Source organism: Antedon mediterranea, chromosome 8 (assembly GCF_964355755.1).
Source record: "Antedon mediterranea chromosome 8, ecAntMedi1.1, whole genome shotgun sequence".
Taxonomy (NCBI): Eukaryota; Metazoa; Echinodermata; class Crinoidea; order Comatulida; family Antedonidae; genus Antedon; species Antedon mediterranea.
Window position 1 is genome coordinate 3,554,135 of NC_092677.1, and position 18,757 is coordinate 3,572,891.

Genomic DNA, 18,757 nt, shown 5'->3' on the forward strand with positions numbered 1-18,757 from the left:
CCATAAAACTAGACCCTCCTGTAACCTCCACCCTCCCCTTACCAAATTAACATTAATGCAACATAATATCCGTTATAGTGGCACCAAATTATTTAATGATCTCCACCTTCATCAAGGATGTATATTGTTAAGCGAGTGAAGACAGCTAAAGACTACAGCTTCAGGAAAGACCTAATGAAAGGGGTCTTTGACAGGGTCATTTATGGTAAGTTATAATTTCTTCATTGTTATTATGCCTTGTCTGCAAATCTGAAAATCTTCAAAGCTCTGTCTACTCTGTGACAAAAAATGTGGTGTACCCATATATGGACATGATGATGTCATAATACTGTACCACCATATTTGGGAACTTCACACAACTTTTGGGCAAAAGTACTTTTTTACTGTTTAAGCAGTTAAAATTTAAAAAGTAATAATCTTTTTTTTTTCAAAACAGGTATCAAAGGCAAGTCAACACTTGTGAAAACTGCTGTAGCAAGCATGGAAGAGAGAAGAGGTGAAAAACCTACAAAAGCAGATGCTGTAGCCGCACACAAATCTAGAATTCGATGAATTATTACAATCCGATCTGACCCAAAAGAATCGAAATAAATATTTGCATTTGTTTTACTTTATACAGTACTGTACTTTACAATGGATTGATTGTTTTAAACAAACTAATGTATATATGTTATTGTTACTGTTTTATTAGATCCAAAACACAAACGCAAAAAAAAAAATTAAAATGCTTTCATTTAAATTTATTGTTCACAGTACAGTACTTCAAAATTATTTTTTTTTAATGCATTTGGATATTACCTGTATCTATGCAGTGTTCAAGAACTATACACAAATATTTAATTGTACAAAAATGTTTCATATTACCTAAAATATGCAGTACAGTACATACAGTATTCATGTAGTCGTTTTATAATGCAATTTATAGAAAATATTATAACAGTAGATGCTGCCAAAAGAATAATAATATTTCTACAATGTGATAGAAGGAATTTCTTTGAAAATTATTACACAGTACTACTGGACTAGTCTCACAATACTTTTGAATAAATTATTTAGTTTTTTTAAATTGTTCTGCCATGTTCATTCTGAAAAGTCATTGTCAAAAGGAACTTCATCATCTATGAATCATGTGTAGTTATCACTCTACTCGGAATATTTATCTCTAATCTTCCACACACAGCAAGCTGGAATTGCTCTTCTATCTCCTTTGCTGAGTTTTTAGTAAACCCACCAGACAACGATATGCTATATACCTATATGTTCTGTAAATGAAGCAGAATAACTGTGTAAGCATCATACTGAATAGGCTTAGTAATGTTACTGGCATATTCACTTGGGACTTTAATGTAGTACAGTATTGTTTTTCTGTTGATTATTTAGTTTATTTCGTGAGCAACGGGCTTGCCGAGTTAACAACAATAACATTTATTATTATTTCCTACTAAGAAAAAGGGATCGTTTACGATTTAGTTTATACCGTTCTTAGAATAATCAGGAAAGGATTCTGAATTGATGTTATTGTTTGTTTTTTTTTCTTCCTGCCAAAACAATCAATGGCATAACATAGGCCTAGGCTTAGTAGTAGAAAACATACTACTAGGCCTAGTAGTAGTAGTACACATACGCCTAGTAGTAGTAGTAGTACACAGGCCTAGTAGTAGGACTACTAGGCTACTGCTGTAGGTCTAAACAAAACTAGAGTCGATGTAAATGAGATATAAAGATTCGGTAATACCGTACGTAAATTAGTAATGCAATACTGTATAAAGACTCGATAGTATGTAAATGAGATATAAAGATTCGGCAATACCTTAGTACGTAAATTATTATTGCAATACTGTAAAAAGATTCGATAGTATGTAAATGAGATAAAAAGATTCGGCAATACCGTATACGTAAATTATTATTGCAATACTGTATGAAGATTCGATAGTATGTAAATGATATAAATATTCGGCAATACCGTACGTAAATTATTAATGCAATACTGTATAAAGATTCGATAGGAGAGTTCTCAAGAAACGTCGGGTCAAGAGATATAAATAAACAAATAAATAGTACGTAAATGAGACATAAAGGTTCAATAGTATGTAGATTATGATGCGTAAATTATTAATGATTCGATAGTAGGCCTATATGTAAATATATTTAGTTAGTTAATATTAAAATACAAAAAAAATATACATTGATTTATCGGCAGGCAAACTAAATTATTATAGAAATATAAAGATTCGATAGTACATGATCTGGCTTATATTTATTGGTTTGACCATACATACAGCTGTAACTCAACTCGTCATAGGCCATGGCGTTGACAACCGACAATCAAAGATTGTGGCGTTCAATACAAATGACGATATTAAACTGGCGGCCGCTTTAGTTTGGCGGCCGCTTCGACAATACTCCGTTTGTGCCTGCCTAACTAATACTCTAGGCTTTAGCTAGTTATAATAGTATGCAGTAGGCCTAGAGTAGTAGAAAGGGGCCAAATCTGAGTGGGAGAGTAGGGCCTACTCAACTCTGAGTCTAGCCAGTGTCTCTCTGTACTTACCGGTTTGTCATTTTATCCTGTTGTACTTTCCCTCCAAGGATTTCTTTTTTACAGGCGTAAACAAGTTCTAAGACGTCTTTAGTCGCATATCAGTACAAGTTTAGTATTTCAAGATGTCGTATAAGATTTCTTCTTCAATATTAAGGCTTGTCTCAGTAATTTCAAATCGATCATTCTATATAGATAAATGCATTAGCTGTCAAAAGTGAATTGATGGGTATTGAAACATTTCAACATATTAAAGATTATAATAATATCAACTATGATTTTGACAGTTATTATCATATAGCATGATACAAGTCATAGTTTAGTACTTTAAAGGAAATGAACTAAAGTGAGGTTGATGAGAATGTCTTGATGTTTCGGTTTTTTTATACTATTCTAAATGATTTAATCACTGAATCTTGTGTCATTGGTATATAAATCTCTAGAAAATACCTCATGATTGTATTGGCTGTTCACTTTGTTGCATTGTGAATTTGACATCCCTCCAAGTATTAACATTAGAAACATTGTTAAAAATAATGATTTTAGAATTATTTCCATTTTCCTATCATGATGTTATGGACAGTTCCTGCAGCATCCATGTTTTTAAGAGGTATAGGATGTACAAGGGTGCTAGAGTGTGTCAAACAACAATGCTGTCCCATACTTAGATGTGGTCTCCCTAAGGTGTCAATCTGCAGCTTGGACCAGTTGGTTCTGATTGGCTTTGCAGGTGTTGGACCCTTCTAGGCAAATATCAAATCAAGCAATTTTCAAGTCAATCATGTGACTTACGTTGCGTTACGTTCTTGCATTGCGTCGATAGTGGGAACCAAGAAGGCCGGTGATTTCATCAATCACAAGTGGATTTTTAAACTGTCGCTTGTCGTTAGTCAACTCGCTTTCGTTGCATTTACGTCCTTCCGTTGCGTCTCTAAAGCTCTGTCTACACTACCAAAAAAGTGTGATACGACATCATCATGTATATATTTGGGCACACCACATTTTTGTTTGTCACATAAAGTTTGATAGTGTAGACAGAGCTTGAGTGGGAACCACGCTTTAAGACGAGATGAACGATGACAATTAGTTTTAGTTTTACTGTTATTCTAGGATTTCTGAAACGGGCGACGGATTTAGATGAAGAACCTAGGCCCTAGGTTTAGAGGCCTCTGCACATGCGTAGCAATAATGTTACCAATTTTAAAATGTATGTGTTATTACTACCTTTATTATTGATAAGATGTCAAGAATAAATATAACGATTTATAATTTCATGGTGGCAGGCAAACATGGGGCGCGAGACTCTAGCGATCCCCTCGAACCCTATTTAATATACATGTAGTTTGTACTAAATCCTTTTAACACCTTTTTTTTACACTGGTCAACATCTCTAATGTAATTCCTATCATTAAGTGTAAATGTTTACTTACCATATATAGACATGCGAGTCATAATATTATATATCGCATTTAATCGAAGGTTGATTAAAAAAATAAAAACATTTTTCCTATTTAAATAAACAGTAGGCCTGTGTATGAAAAGTAAATCAACCTATAAAGTACTAATAAAAAAAAATATAATAATTAATAATTCGTAAGTATTTACATTATGATGTATATTCCTTTTCCAACCTTAACAAATATTTTACGAGCCCTATAAAGTGTCGTTTCCGGATTTGAACCCCGACTTCATCTATAAGGTGGGCGCCTTAACTATTAGACCACTAGACATTCTAAAAGTGTCTACTTATTGTTTCTCGTACTTACCACCATCGTTTTTTTTTCGATATATGTATGACACGCCAAAATGAATGAATAATTATTCATATTTTGTTCGTCTTAATTATAAAAAGTTATATAATAACGTTATTAGCTATAGTATTGTGTACATAGACCATTTATATTATTTTGTTTCTAAATAAATACAGTATTGTAAAAAAAAGGTATTTTTTCCATAATTTTGTAAATTAAATAAAACTACTTTATACCGCGGTTAATCTAAAAATACCCCTATTGCAGTGGTATGTTCCAAATAATGCCTGGTAGAATAATTCCAGTTGGTGCGTCGATCGCCCATATGGAAGTGTTATTACAGTCGTGTGGTTGGTAGAAGACTGACAACATTAATAATTAACGCTAAATAAAAAATGTAATTTTGCTTATGTAGGCCTATCCTGAAGAGAGCGATTTACTAATTCTATTAATTAAAGAAGAGTGGTATTGAAGGAGTTTCGAAACAGAGTTGAATTAACAACGAATACATAAGGCAGCATGTTTGGAAAATCTTTATTGTTTACTTGTTTGTTTATATATATTTATACATATTCTTTATGTGTTGATGCTGAACGTTTTATTAACGAAGTAGTTCTGGACGAGAAATATGATTTTATTCTGAAATGGAAACTTGATGAACAAAATATAATCTTCGAAATGAGTGCTGTTACGTCAGGGTACGTCGCTATTGGCTTTTCTCCTAATGGTGGAATGCCAGGATCGGATATCGTTGTCGGATGGGTGAAAAACGGAAAAGCATTCATATCCGTAAGTTGTATTTGTGAATAACCTAACTCGTCTTGGACGATTTCTAGTCTAGTTGTTTACAGTATGAATGAATTCGCTGCTTGAATATCATTTATTTTCAAATATATAAAAATATTTAAAACTTGTTGTTTGTATACATAAATATAAAAAAAGCATAAAAACAATTTAAAAAAACACGATAATGAAAGTATATAGACAAAGGAAAACATCCTATAATAACAAATTGTCATGAGGCCTACAATAATGAAACACAGTCTATCATTTTCTACTAATCTTATAGATGTATTTTCAACGGAGTAAATTAACATATTTTCCTAAACTATTATATATATCTAACTATTCGTAATGTATTATGTAGGATCGGCATGCAACCGCCTATGCCAAACCAGAGGCGGATACATCTCAGGATTACACTCTTCTGTATGGACGTGAAGAAGGTGGTCGAACGACAATTGGATTTAGCCGAGCATTGAAGACGTGCGATGACAAGGATAACGTTCTAAATGTAAGAATGCTTAGTATTTAAGCTTGGTTCCCACTAAGACGCAACGCAATGACGTAACGCAACGTAAGGGATTTGACCAATCACAAGCGATGGACTTATTCGACTGTCGCTTGTCATTGGTCAACACGCTTGCGTTGTGTTTACGTCCTTGCGTTGCGTTATAATGGGAACCAAGCTAAAGTATGTCAGTGGTATGTGATTATATATCGTGGATCTTTAACATGAGTTGGCACATAGGTTAATAAAACACATATTCACACCGAGTCTCTTGCGCATGCGTAAACGAATTATTTACAAATCTTCGTATTAATCAAACGCGAGCCTCTCGGAAGTTCTAGGTTCGTGAAGAGGATGATACAGTGTTGGTTCATGGGTGTACTTGGAAGTGCTACGAGGACATTTAGATTAATACAAATAATTCCACTTCTTAATTTAATCCCGCAACACACCTTTCTAACCATATTAGGATTAAAATATACTGCGTCGATTTAGTTATTTATTTATTTATTTATTTATTCACCTCTACAGACAGGCCTACTCTTCATTTTATATTTTGTTTTCATTTTCACACATTAATAATAAATATTATCATCATTGACTTTTTTCATTATTTTTTTTGTAATAATTTTCTAATATCTTTTCTTTCATTGTTACAGTAAATTATTTTCAACTTTTGTAAATAAAAAATGTTCATATTTTTTCACATATTCCCTAATTTTGTGTTATCATATTCTTTTAAATGTGTCTATATTATTTGTACTTCGAAGGCAATGCAAATAATATGTACCTATTTAGGCCTCGTGGCCCATAAGGCTGTAGCAGCAACTTCTAGTTGGTTCTTTAAACGGCGATTTGTTTTGCTTCGTTCCATGTTTTCCATCCAAGTTATTAATTCTCTCTCTTTTTTCAAATGATCTCCGCCATGTTTTTTTGGGCCGTCCGACTCTCAACCTGCCTTCTGGTTTCCATGACATATCTGTCATACACTGACATTGTTTTCCATTCTCATCACATGGTCGATCTATTTCCATCTTTTGATCTTGGTCTTCTTGCCTATTGTTTTTTTTATTATTTTGTATCATTACAGGATGACACTATGAGAATCATCTGGGCTGTGAACAACCTTGATCCGGAGGATTACGATGATCTTTCGTACCATGGCTCGTCCAGAGGAGTACGCTCCGTTTTACTTACTGCTGCTATAGAAAATCGAGTCGAATTACCACATGATGCTGAGTATTTTGAAATGTTCATGCCAAATGTAAATAACTTGATTTCTATCAATAATCTTCTGACAAGTACAAAACAACGAAAATCAGCTAAATTAATTTGTACTTTATTTACATAAATACATAACTGGCTTGTTAAATGTAATGTGAATGTAACTAGTGCCATCACATATACACGGATGGGAAAGACGACTAATAGTGATAAGATTTATTTATCAAAAGAAATCCAAACTTTCAGATTTTACTCTAAGTATTTCTTTATACTGGGTAGCTTTTTCAGTCAAAGAAAGTTCTCCGCCGAGGTCCCAGTTATGATGAGTGAATGTCATTGAGAGGTATAACATACCTCAATGGTTTAATTTTTCAGGTGACGGTATCGAGTGATCGTGACACAACCTACTGGTGTGCGTCATTTGCAGTTCCAATATTTGAAAGGCCAGTTCACATTGTGCTTGTAAGTATTGTGGTTTCTGGTAGCAAGGTAAATCACAGTAGGCATTCAGACACAGGGCAACGATGCTTATCAGGACGGTTTTTGATAGCATAAAAAAAAAACGTTCTGAATGGATAGAACGCTGAATTACTTCAGCGTCTTATGCTAAATGATTAGGCCTACTTGACCGTTTTCCACTAACATTTTGGTTCTAAAACATTGATTGCACAGACATACATTTTTCAAGAGTTTGTTTGTAAGCTAAAGCACTGCAACTCCATCGGTGTGACCAATGGGCCTAGGTAGTATGAAGTTTGATACCAGCTGTAAGTCAGATTATTAATATTAATTTGGAGATTTGCCAAAGCATGTTTTTTTGCATTCATAAATATACCGCTAATCATGTTTGCCATTATAGGAAATGCGGAGACTACGACCCTTCACTCCTATAATTAAATTTAACATAGGCCTAATTTGGTATCAAACACATGTAATATGATTTCTGTTTGATTTGATAGGCGGAGACAATTGTCCAAAAAGGACACGAGTATCTGGTGCATCATCTGATAATGTACGGTTGCAAAGGTACGAACACAAGCTGGTCAAGTAGATGTAATAGTGAACGTATGCCGCCTGATTTACAGGCGTGTGATCGTATGATGTATGGATGGGCAATTGGTGGTGGTGTGAGTATATTACAGATAAACTGAAAGAAACAAACAATAATGTCCATTTTGTATAGCACATTTCAACAATAATTCATGCTCATGGCGCCGTGTACTTCAATGCTTTTAAACTACATGTATGCTTCAACTCCCTAAAGCTGGGTTTACACTATCAAACTGTATGTGACAAAAATGTGATGTGCCCATAATATGGACATGTTGATGTCATATCACTACCTTATTTGGGCATATCACTACCTTGGGCACATACAATTTTTTTGTTAAACTAGTTTAATAGTGTAGACAGAGCTTTAGGGTCTGACATAAATCAGTGGCCGTGTGAACTTCGTGCTACCAGCCTACTCGTCTAAACAGATGCACACAATGTATTTTTTGTACACTGGACTGGACTGTGTTACATAAGAAAGTGACCCGGCTGAAATATTTCATATTATATAATTATTAATTCATGTTCCACGTACTATAGCCTCTTGTCCTTCCGGAGCATGTTGGTATTTCTCTTGGCAGAAAAAGTGATCCCACTGTTATTTTCATAGAGATGCATTATGACAATCCTGCACTATCACCAGGTAAGTCGATTTTATTTCAGAAACTGTATAAAACTTTAAAAATGAAAAATAGTATTCATTACAATACCTTTAAAAATTTGTTTGCAAACTACAATTTTGCCACTTTTTGGAGAAGGTTGTACAGCCATAGACTGGGTTCCCTACATTCAGTCACAACCTTCTCCAAGCAATGGTGGCAAACCCGGTGGCGTAACGGCTATATGAGTGCTCACTAGCTAAACCCAGGGGCCCCGGAGCTTATGGGCTCCTGAGCAGTGTCCAGAGGAAAAAGCAGGCATTAAAATATGTCGGAAAAGGATAAAAGCTTTTTGGAGGGAGGGCCACTTATACAGTAGTTCCAAAACCAGGGGCTTCAGGTGTTATGCCACTGGGCAAACCCAGAGTTCGAAAGTGTAGAATAACGCTTAAATTGCAAACATTTCAACATCGTTGATTGTATCTTTAGATTTCCACGACAATTCTGGTGTCAGGCTTTACTACACACCCACACTCCGTCAATACGAGGCAGATGTGTGGGCACTTGGAGAGAACGTTACTCCCCTGCAAAGCATTCCACCGAATGAAACGTCATTCAAGACATTTGGAGTTTGTTTTAGTAATTGTACAAAGAAAGTAAGACCTGTTATTAGTTAAATTGCAAATAGGTCCAATGACGCGCATTAAGTCATTCTAGTAATTAATCATGCATAACGGAGTGTAACTAGCGCCATCACAGAGGCGTATACGGAATGCTTCAAAAGAGTTGGCCTTATTACTAAACTTCTTCACTCTTATACAATTAAGAAAGAATTTAAGTAATTTACCAATAGTTTTTGCTATAGGCCTGCATTGTCTGTTTCCAATAAAGACTATTACAATCTGGCTACCACAATATTTTTTTTTTATAATTTAAAGGTCTTGCAGGAGGACATTAAATTAATGTTGGTAATGCTTCACAGTCATATTGCAGGTATGTTTTCCTATCCCATTTGGTACACTGTAATGGTGATCTCTTTCCTGCAGTAAAAGGAAAAATGTAGGCAAAGTAGGCCTAACGTAAAACCTGCTTTGTGTTTTTAAATCCAAGTATATTACAGTATTTTAAATAATGAGCTTTCGGGACCGAAGGAGATGGTGATTAACGCTACTTCAATCGGAACAAAAGACGGCGCCGTTCAACTCCTTTATTTAACTCAATTTTCTATTATTTCACATAGCGCTGTGTCTTTCGTTCCGTGAAACAGAACATGCAGATTGTAAATGTGGTGAATATTACGCTGCGCATGCGTATAATCCAAGTGTACTTTTTTATTTTGCGTTTTTAGCTTGGCAAATCAGTCTTCAACAATATTATAGTACTTTTGGTAGATTTAACGTTCGTCCTTACCGACCCGAAAATGATCATCTGATTCAGCTTAACAAATCAAAACCAGAACTAAACTTGTTTGTTTTGTTTGCGTTCTTAGCCCGGAAAATCAGTCTTCAGCAGTATCGAAATGGAAAGTTGATCGCTGATTTGGCAATAGACGACAACTATGACTTCAACCTTCAGGAGAACAGATACTTAAAACCTGAGAAGATTATTAAAGCCGTAAGGATTTCTAGTTAGAGCTTGATTCCCACTATAGAGACGCAATAGATGGAGAAGGGCATTTGCATAGATTGCGTCGCTAGTGGGAACTATAAAGGGGGGAACCACGCATAAACGATAGATGTTTCAGGCGGATCCGTAGTATAATCCGGATGGAATTAAAATCATCCACAGCCGTTTTTACCATTTTAGTCTACACTATAGGTTCATACAGGAAACAAACTTAGAATTCCAAAAAATAATCTTCATATGCTATCGACCGTACATTTTTACGAAGCGCAAATAGTAGACTACGTGGCCCTTTTCAAAAAACATCCTGAAAACGACGCTATGTAGAAGTTGACTTGAGGTGCGTAGTAGAAATGCGCGTCGTGAAAACTTAATTAAGGCAAATTTACACAAACGAGCGGTAGCAGGATGTGCAACCCTGCTATGTAATGTATAGTTGCCGGCGGTAGGTAGCTCATCTTTGTGTATTTGGCAATTCGGGCTATAGTTGCAGTGTCTCGCGTTATATATAGTAATAAAATTAGGCCTATAGTGTATAAAAATGTGTATATCGAAATAATTTTTTTTATGGCCTATTTCTTTTTTCTTTTTTTTATATAGGGTGATGACTTAGTTGTGACGTGTACGTACAACACAGTGGGTAGAACTTATATTACAACAGTAAGCCGCCTAAGATGCTTATAGTTTAGACGATAACGAAACGATATATTACACACATAAACAATTTTCCTACACCAAACAAAAGAAACTAGAACATCTCTCTAATATTATTTCCCAAGTTTAATAAAAAATGACGTCATGATCAATAAGAAAAATAAATCGTATGCATTTTAGCGTGCCTTTAATTAATAAAATATTGTTTTCATCTAACTCAGAATCGTGTTTTCTGTTTATAGGGTGGTCAAAGTACAAAAAATGAGATGTGTTTAGCGTATCTCCTTTATTATCCAAGGCAAACTCTTGCTGGTTCCTGCCTTTCAAATCCATCCTTACAGGCCTACTTTGAAGCATTCAACATACCAGCTGGGTAGGTAAAGAAATAGATTATTGGCTTAGAATTGGTCCCAACAATAAGTTATCTTATAATGTAAGGGCGTGTGGCGCAATGTGTTGGACGTTCGACTACTACTGATCGTGAGATCGAGGTTCGAATCCAACTCTCGCTTAGAGATTTCACAACATTGGGCGCTATATAAATCCAGGATATTACTATTATTATTATTATTATTATAATTATTATTATCTACATCAATTAATAAAAGAACCTTGATTGATTTGCATCTCTGAATAGATCATGTGAAGCTGAAGCTTGCCTTGACACGCTAGCTTCTTCCGTCGACCCAGAGACGTTGAGGCAAGGCTTGTATGACGTTTCATACAAAGGAAAACGGCTTGATATTTGCGTAGATACGGACTTTGAACAAGTAGACGTAAGTAGGCATAAATAAATCAAACCAAAGCTAATTCATTTTTATTTACTTTCTCAATAATTATAGTCAACATAACAGTTACCTATGCCTTCCTACCTACCTACTTACCAACAACCTACCAACCTACCTCCTACCTACCTATCCTCTTATGACCCTTTCGCACAAGGCCGATTAACAGTTAAATGTAACCAAATTAAGAGGGACAACAATCTTAGAGCTTGAGAAGAATTGATCCGATACATTTAATCTGAAAAAAATGGGACAATATATATTATACAAATAAGAACAAATGCGTTGTGTGCGACGGTAAAACCGTATCGAAAATACACACACAAACAACGATAAAATTAATATTCATATTTAGATATTTATTTTAATACTCTTTTCTTTCTTCAGGGTGTTCCGTATCCCGAGGAATTCCCCGTGTGGTTCAGTGAGAACGACCGGATGGAAGATACCAACGATGTATGCAGTGAGCCAAACAACTCGCCGAGCAGTAGCGTGACATTGAGGGCAGCATCATCTACCATAGCAGCGTTGATACTCATAGTGTCATGGTCGCTAACACTCTAGGCCTGAATATTTTACTATGCATCTTTTCTATATGAAATTATATTTTTGTGAAATTAAATACAATATTTTGTGTTATTCTCATAGCAATACAATCTCAAACATATTTTATGAAAAATAATAGTATTCATACCCATAAAACTAGATCCTCTTGTAACCTCCACCCTCCCCTTACCAAATTAACATTAATGCAACATAATATCCGTTATAGTGGCACCAAATTATTCAATTAAATTAAAATGGCACCTTAAAAAAAAAATTATTTTCTTTTAAACTTAAACAAATTCTACTCCATAAATAACTTATAATAATAAATAATATAAGAACATATTTATTCTGTTTTTCTGTGCTTTCATAGTATTTTATTATTATTACCTTGTCGTTGTTTTTCTTTACTTGTTTGTTTGTCTTGTTTGCTTGTTCAAACTTCAATAATATGATTACAACTTCTTAACTGGCTACCCGTCACAAGTTTGTTTGGAGGGAGACCTCCAAATGTTATTACTTTCTGGGTTTTGCCTCTTAATTATTTATATTTAAATTGTTATTTCAATTACTTTGATAGATAAAGAAATAAATGTTGTTATGAATGAATGAAAAAAAAGTATGTACATTTGTAAAAACTCCTGTATTTTGTCTCCCGGTCCGCGGATTTCTTAAAAAAAGTTGTCGAGTTCGAAACGTATCGAAATTTTTTTTTTTCATTTTAATTTTTTACTGATTGAGAGATATTTATATTTAGTGGTTAGGTTTATTATTTAGAATGAAAAATGTTTTTGAAAATTTGCTTCTTCGTCTCAACAAACGATTACTACTAAAGTATGCGTACTCAACCAATCAATACGGCAAAACGTAAACATTGTGTCAATTTGTTTCTGGAAGGCGTCTATTGCGTTCCATACACATTTTAAAGATCGTGTCACATAAAATTCGCTCGACTACTACTATCCGCTCGACTCATCATTGCTTTCCGAACCGTACCGCCCGCCGAACGAAGGCTTCTAGACATGCACCACATGAGAGCAGCAGTCCCAATTCAGGCCTAGCTTTCCTACTAGAGTAGCAATTTATATTGTGTTTTAGGTATACTTAAAATTGTTTACTTACGACGAATAACCAGGTCACTTGGATTTTACTCTCTGGCAGTTCTAGCCAGCCAGGCAAGTAGTAGCAGGCCTAGGCCCTCTCTAATATTTAAGTAAGTATAGGCCTACTATCATTATTACACCAACAGCAACAGTTATTATATTTTGAATCAATCTAGCCTAGCTAGTAGTAGGGCTAGGCCATATAGTACACTAGCCTATTTAGGCTACACTTGTCACTAGTCTAGGTAGGAGCCTAGGCCTTGTGCAGCATGCTAGGCCCGAGTAGAAGTACTCACTAGTTAGTAGTAGGCCTCTCTCTAGAATAGGCCTGTCTCTTTCTCCACTGTGGCTGCTGTAGTTCAATAGAATAGTTTGTGGTAGGAATGATACATCCATGATGATGCACATGGAAGTAGCCGGCACATCCATCATGATACATTACTACCTAGTAACCTACTACTAATAACTACTACTACGGTCTAGCTAGATAGGCTAAAAGACTATTATTTTATTATCATCTTACAATACAAATACAAGAATATGTTATCTTTTAATTTTATATTATTATATACTATATAGGCTAGGCCTAATATTTATGCATATGTAACGTACTGTAATTCTGTATTTTAAACAAAATAAATTAGCCTAATTCATAATTGTAACATATTGTTTTTATGCTAATAAATTTAATATCATATTAACAGGTTCAAGCAGCTTCCAAGATGAAAATAGTGCAATTAAATTTGAGTAAACTATGCTGCTGTTTTACATTTTTGATATCACTGCTAAAAAGGGCCATGTGTTTTGTAAAAGGCCACAAACGAACAAACAGTGATTCAGCAATTACAATCAATGGCGATTCAAGGTTGCCAGTGTCATCCAGTGGTAATGCAGAAGTAAGTTTGTCTGCAACAAAACATAAACCCAAGGTGAACTACATATCCTAAAATGACTATTGGCTTGGTGGTTATGAAGCTTGGCTACCAATTTCATTTCATTTCATTTCACATTCAATTAATGAAAACTTAAACAATGTAAACAATATAAACAAATAATGATTTCATTAATTTGGATCAGTCTTAGAGGCCAAGGCCTGTCTGAGAAAGACCCAACAAAACATAAATACAAAATTAAAATGTGTACAAATTAGGTAAAAGTGGCATAATAATAATAATATATTTATGAATGATAATTTTCCAAATAATTAAACTTAATTTGATGTCTGAATATTTTTGCATTTTCACATTTTTTTAGAAGGGTCTTGGTTTAAGTCCTGGCAGAGTCAGGATTTTTTAACTCCACTCGCAAAGAATTGTAATAAGACTTTTTATGTAGAGCATCTTGTGTATTATGATTGTCTTGTGAGCAGGATTGCCACCTTTAAGAAGGATAGTGAAATAATTTGCAAACAAAAAACAAAACAACGCACAAAACACATACCTGCAGATGTCCTTATGTTTTTAAATTGTATTATATTATATCAATTAATTACATTGTTACTGTAGAGGCTGTTATTCTTTCAGAATGAATTAGATTGGGATGATTGGGGGGATGGCGCACCAATCAGCATCAAGATTGATCCGACCAATCAAATACCAGCAAATCAGGATCAACAAGAAATGGATTATTTTTCCGATATGGTGCCATCTTTTAAAAAACCTGTAAGTTGTCATTTTTAGGCCTTCTTCATTCGCTCCTATTTCAAAAACCATGGACCCGCCATTGTCAGCTTAGGCATGACATGTTGGACCGCCAATGTCAGCTTAGGCATGACATGTTGGACCGCCATTGTCAGCTTAGGCATGACATGTTGGACCCGCCATTGTCAGCTTAGGCATGACATGTTGGACCGCCAATGTCAGCTTAGGCATGACATGTTGGACCGCCATTGTCAGCTTAGGCATGACATGTTGGACCGCCATTGTCAGCTTAGGCATGACATGTTGGACCGCCATTGTCAGCTTAGGCATGACATGTTGGACCGCCATTGTCAGCTTAGGCATGACATGTTGGACCGCCATTGTCAGCTTAGGCATGACATGTTGGACCGCCAATGTCAGCTTAGGCATGACATGTTGGACCGCCAATGTCAGCTTAGGCATGACATGTTGGACCGCCAATGTCAGCTTAGGCATGACATGTTGCACCGCCATTGTCAGCTTAGGCATGACATGTTGGACCGCCAATGTCAGCTTAGGCATGACATGTTGGACCGCCAATGTCAGCTTAGGCATGACATGTTGGACCGCCAATGTCAGCTTAGGCATGACATGTTGGACCGCCAATGTCAGCTTAGGCATGACATGTTGGACCGCCAATGTCAGCTTAGGCATGACATGTTGGACCGCCATTGTCAGCTTAGGCATGACATGTTAGACCGCCAATGTCAGCTTAGGCATGACATGTTGGACCGCCATTGTCAGCTTAGGCATGACATGTTGGACCGCCATTGTCAGCTTAGGCATGACATGTTGGACCGCCAATGTCAGCTTAGGCATGACATGTTGGACCGCCATTGTCAGCTTAGGCATGACATGTTGGACCGCCAATGTCAGCTTAGGCATGACATGTTGGACCGCCATTGTCAGCTTAGGCATGACATGTTGGACCGCCAATGTCAGCTTAGGCATGACATGTTGGACCGCCAATGTCAGCTTAGGCATGACATGTTGGACCGCCAATGTCAGCTTAGGCATGACATGTTGGACCGCCAATGTCAGCTTAGGCATGACATGTTGGACCGCCAATGTCAGCTTAGGCATGACATGTTGGACCGCCAATGTCAGCTTAGGCATGACATGTTGGACCGCCATTGTCAGCTTAGGCATGACATGTTGGACCGCCATTGTCAGCTTAGGCATGACATGTTGGACCGCCATTGTCAGCTTAGGCATGACATGTTGCACCGCCATTGTCAGCTTAGGCATGACATGTTGGACCGCCAATGTCAGCTTAGGCATGACATGTTGGACCGCCATTGTCAGCTTAGGCATGACATGTTGGACCGCCATTGTCAGCTTAGGCATGACATGTTGGACCGCCATTGTCAGCTTAGGCATGACATGTTGGACCGCCATTGTCAGCTTAGGCATGACATGTTGGACCGCCATTGTCAGCTTAGGCATGACATGTTGGACCGCCATTGTCAGCTTAGGCATGACATGTTGGACCGCCATTGTCAGCTTAGGCATGACATGTTGGACCGCCATTGTCAGCTTAGGCATGACATGTTGGACCGCCATTGTCAGCTTAGGCATGACATGTTGGACCGCCATTGTCAGCTTAGGCATGACATGTTGGACCGCCAATGTCAGCTTAGGCATGACATGTTGCACCGCCATTGTCAGCTTAGGCATGACATGTTGGACCGCCAATGTCAGCTTAGGCATGACATGTTGGACCGCCATTGTCAGCTTAGGCATGACATGTTGGACCGCCATTGTCAGCTTAGGCATGACATGTTGGACCGCCATTGTCAGCTTAGGCATGACATGTTTTACAATTATCATTTTTGTAATTATTACAGTAGTGTCATATGTCTAGAAACGATAAACTGTCTTACAATTTTTGACTAATGATATTTATTTTGTCATATTAAAGAAAGTTATTCGTAAGAAAATAGTTGACCAGAATGCACCAGCACCGACAAATCATAGTTCTCTTTCCAGTCGACTGGCTGTTAATGCATCGGTGATAATGCCAGAAAATGTAAGTTTCACGGAACACTAAAGAACCTCTCCTTTGGGACACCTCTATTAACAAACAAGGGTCAATATATGTTTTAACACAACTGCCAACACTATTCAGTCAATACCCTATTAAGAGGACACTTTTTTAGGTCCTAAAAATGTCCCCTTACAAGGTTTATGTAGTTTGTTTGTGTAAAACCCTGGTACACACACAAAGATTTGAACCCAGGACCCACGAAATTGAAAGATAGCATGTTATTGTTAACACTAACTAATTGTTCAATAAATTTTGTTCGCGATGATTTTTATTCAGAAGACAAATGAACGATAAGCTATTGTCAACATTACTTATAACCTAATAATATGTCTATATTTTTAGCCCGAGTTGTCAAATTGGGACGATAGCAATGAAAATGCCTGGGATGAGGAGTCTAGTAATGATTTATTATGGGAGGCCGATCAGGTCTTAAGACAGCAAAAACAAGCAGAACGAGAACAAAGAATAGCGGAGCATCAGCGAAGAAAAACTGAAAAAGAAATGCAGAGAGAATCACGTAGAGAAGGAAATAGATTAGCTGTAAAATTAAAATGAAACTTAAAATATTAATATTAAGCTCAGATGGAATAGGTTATTGGATTATCTTAGCTGTGGATTATCTCCTTCTAGTTGCGAATTATTTCCATCTAGTTATGGATTATCGCCATCTAGTTGCAGATTATCTTCATCTAGTTGCAGATTATCTTCATCTATATGCGGATTTTCTTCATCTAGTTGCGGATTATCTTCATCTAGTTGTGTATTATCTTTCTCTAGTTGTGGATTATCTCTAGAGAATTATCTCCATCTTAATCCTTTATAATTGATAACCTTACGAATTATTCTAATAATTATTATTTCTAGTGCAGATTTAAGTTGCCTCAAAACACACACTTGTAATAGTAATTAATTACAGTTAAAATTTATTACTTTATTGTAAAACTTTCCTTACATTTTTAATTATTTAGTGAACTTTATGTGATAAATATGATCATTCTTATAATTCTACTTTTTATATTTTTGAATTTTGATTCTGTTTTAATTTGATCATCGTACAATTTAAATATTGTTTTTAGTGTGTATTGTACTGCTATTTAAAATACACAATTGTCTTTATGAGGTACAACTGGACTGTCTTCTATTACTATAAAAATTCATTGTGGTTTGAGCGCTCGGCCTGACAATTATTATTATTTATGAATTTTTAATTCCATTTCTTATATATTTATAATTTGAATTATGTTCTTAATTTATAAAATGTAATTATTACATTTATTGATTTATTATATAATTTATCCGAATTCGTTTTGCACTCTTTCTAGATGTTCATGAGAGAGAGAGAGGGGGTCGGTGTCTTAAGCTCTGTCTACACTATCAAACTAGTTTGACAAAAAAGTGTGATGTGCCCAAATATGGTAGTGATATGCCCAAATATAGTAGTGATATGATATTATCATGTCCATATGTGGGCACATCACATTTTTTTGTCATATAAAGTTTGATAGTGTAGACAGAGCTTTAACTTTGTTTTATTTGACAGATTTAAAATATTACAACTTTGTTTAGGAATAAAATAATAGGAAATTTATTAAATAATGTTTTATATTATGAAGTACTGTATGTCAATGTCTGTTCAAACTACCGTATAGTGTCCATATGCACTTCCGTATCAGACTAAACCTACAACAGATAATCATTGAAGATTGCGTCTAATAAGTGAACATTTTTGATTGGACAAAATCAAAAACAGAAAATGTCATTTACTACAGTGTTTATTGCCGTACCTTGTTTATGATTTTTGTATGTTACCTGGAAATTGAATAAAATAAAATAAAATAAAATAAATAAAAAAAAAAATACATT

At 35.7% G+C, this 18,757-nt stretch overlaps 3 protein-coding genes across 4 annotated transcripts in view; 2 read left to right on the top strand and 1 right to left on the bottom strand.

Moving 5' to 3' along the window:
• LOC140056278 (tRNA-dihydrouridine(20) synthase [NAD(P)+]-like) overlaps positions 1 to 18,757 on the bottom strand; it is a 261,899-nt gene that overhangs the window by 147,523 nt on the left and 95,619 nt on the right. The window lies entirely within an intron of this gene.
• Positions 4,668 to 12,547, top strand: LOC140056734 (DBH-like monooxygenase protein 1 homolog). Its single transcript, XM_072102209.1, has 13 exons — positions 4,668 to 5,079; positions 5,438 to 5,584; positions 6,672 to 6,845; positions 7,181 to 7,267; positions 7,765 to 7,932; positions 8,399 to 8,501; positions 8,947 to 9,113; positions 9,396 to 9,450; positions 9,947 to 10,071; positions 10,681 to 10,740; positions 10,977 to 11,107; positions 11,372 to 11,510; positions 11,907 to 12,547. Exons 1-13 carry the CDS (start codon positions 4,810 to 4,812, stop codon positions 12,081 to 12,083), a joined length of 1,803 nt encoding a protein of 600 aa, XP_071958310.1. The 5' UTR covers positions 4,668 to 4,809; the 3' UTR covers positions 12,084 to 12,547.
• LOC140056630 (receptor-binding cancer antigen expressed on SiSo cells-like) lies at positions 13,028 to 18,652 on the top strand. Of its 2 annotated transcripts, none has more exons than XM_072102066.1 (5): positions 13,028 to 13,240; positions 13,873 to 14,064; positions 14,692 to 14,829; positions 16,769 to 16,876; positions 17,237 to 18,652. In XM_072102066.1, the coding sequence occupies exons 2-5, from the start codon at positions 13,891 to 13,893 to the stop codon at positions 17,447 to 17,449; spliced, it is 633 nt and encodes a 210-aa protein (XP_071958167.1). In that variant the 5' UTR covers positions 13,028 to 13,240; positions 13,873 to 13,890; the 3' UTR covers positions 17,450 to 18,652. The 2 variants fall into 2 exon arrangements, with proteins under 2 accessions (XP_071958167.1, XP_071958168.1); XM_072102067.1 differs by having other exon boundaries at positions 13,028 to 13,163.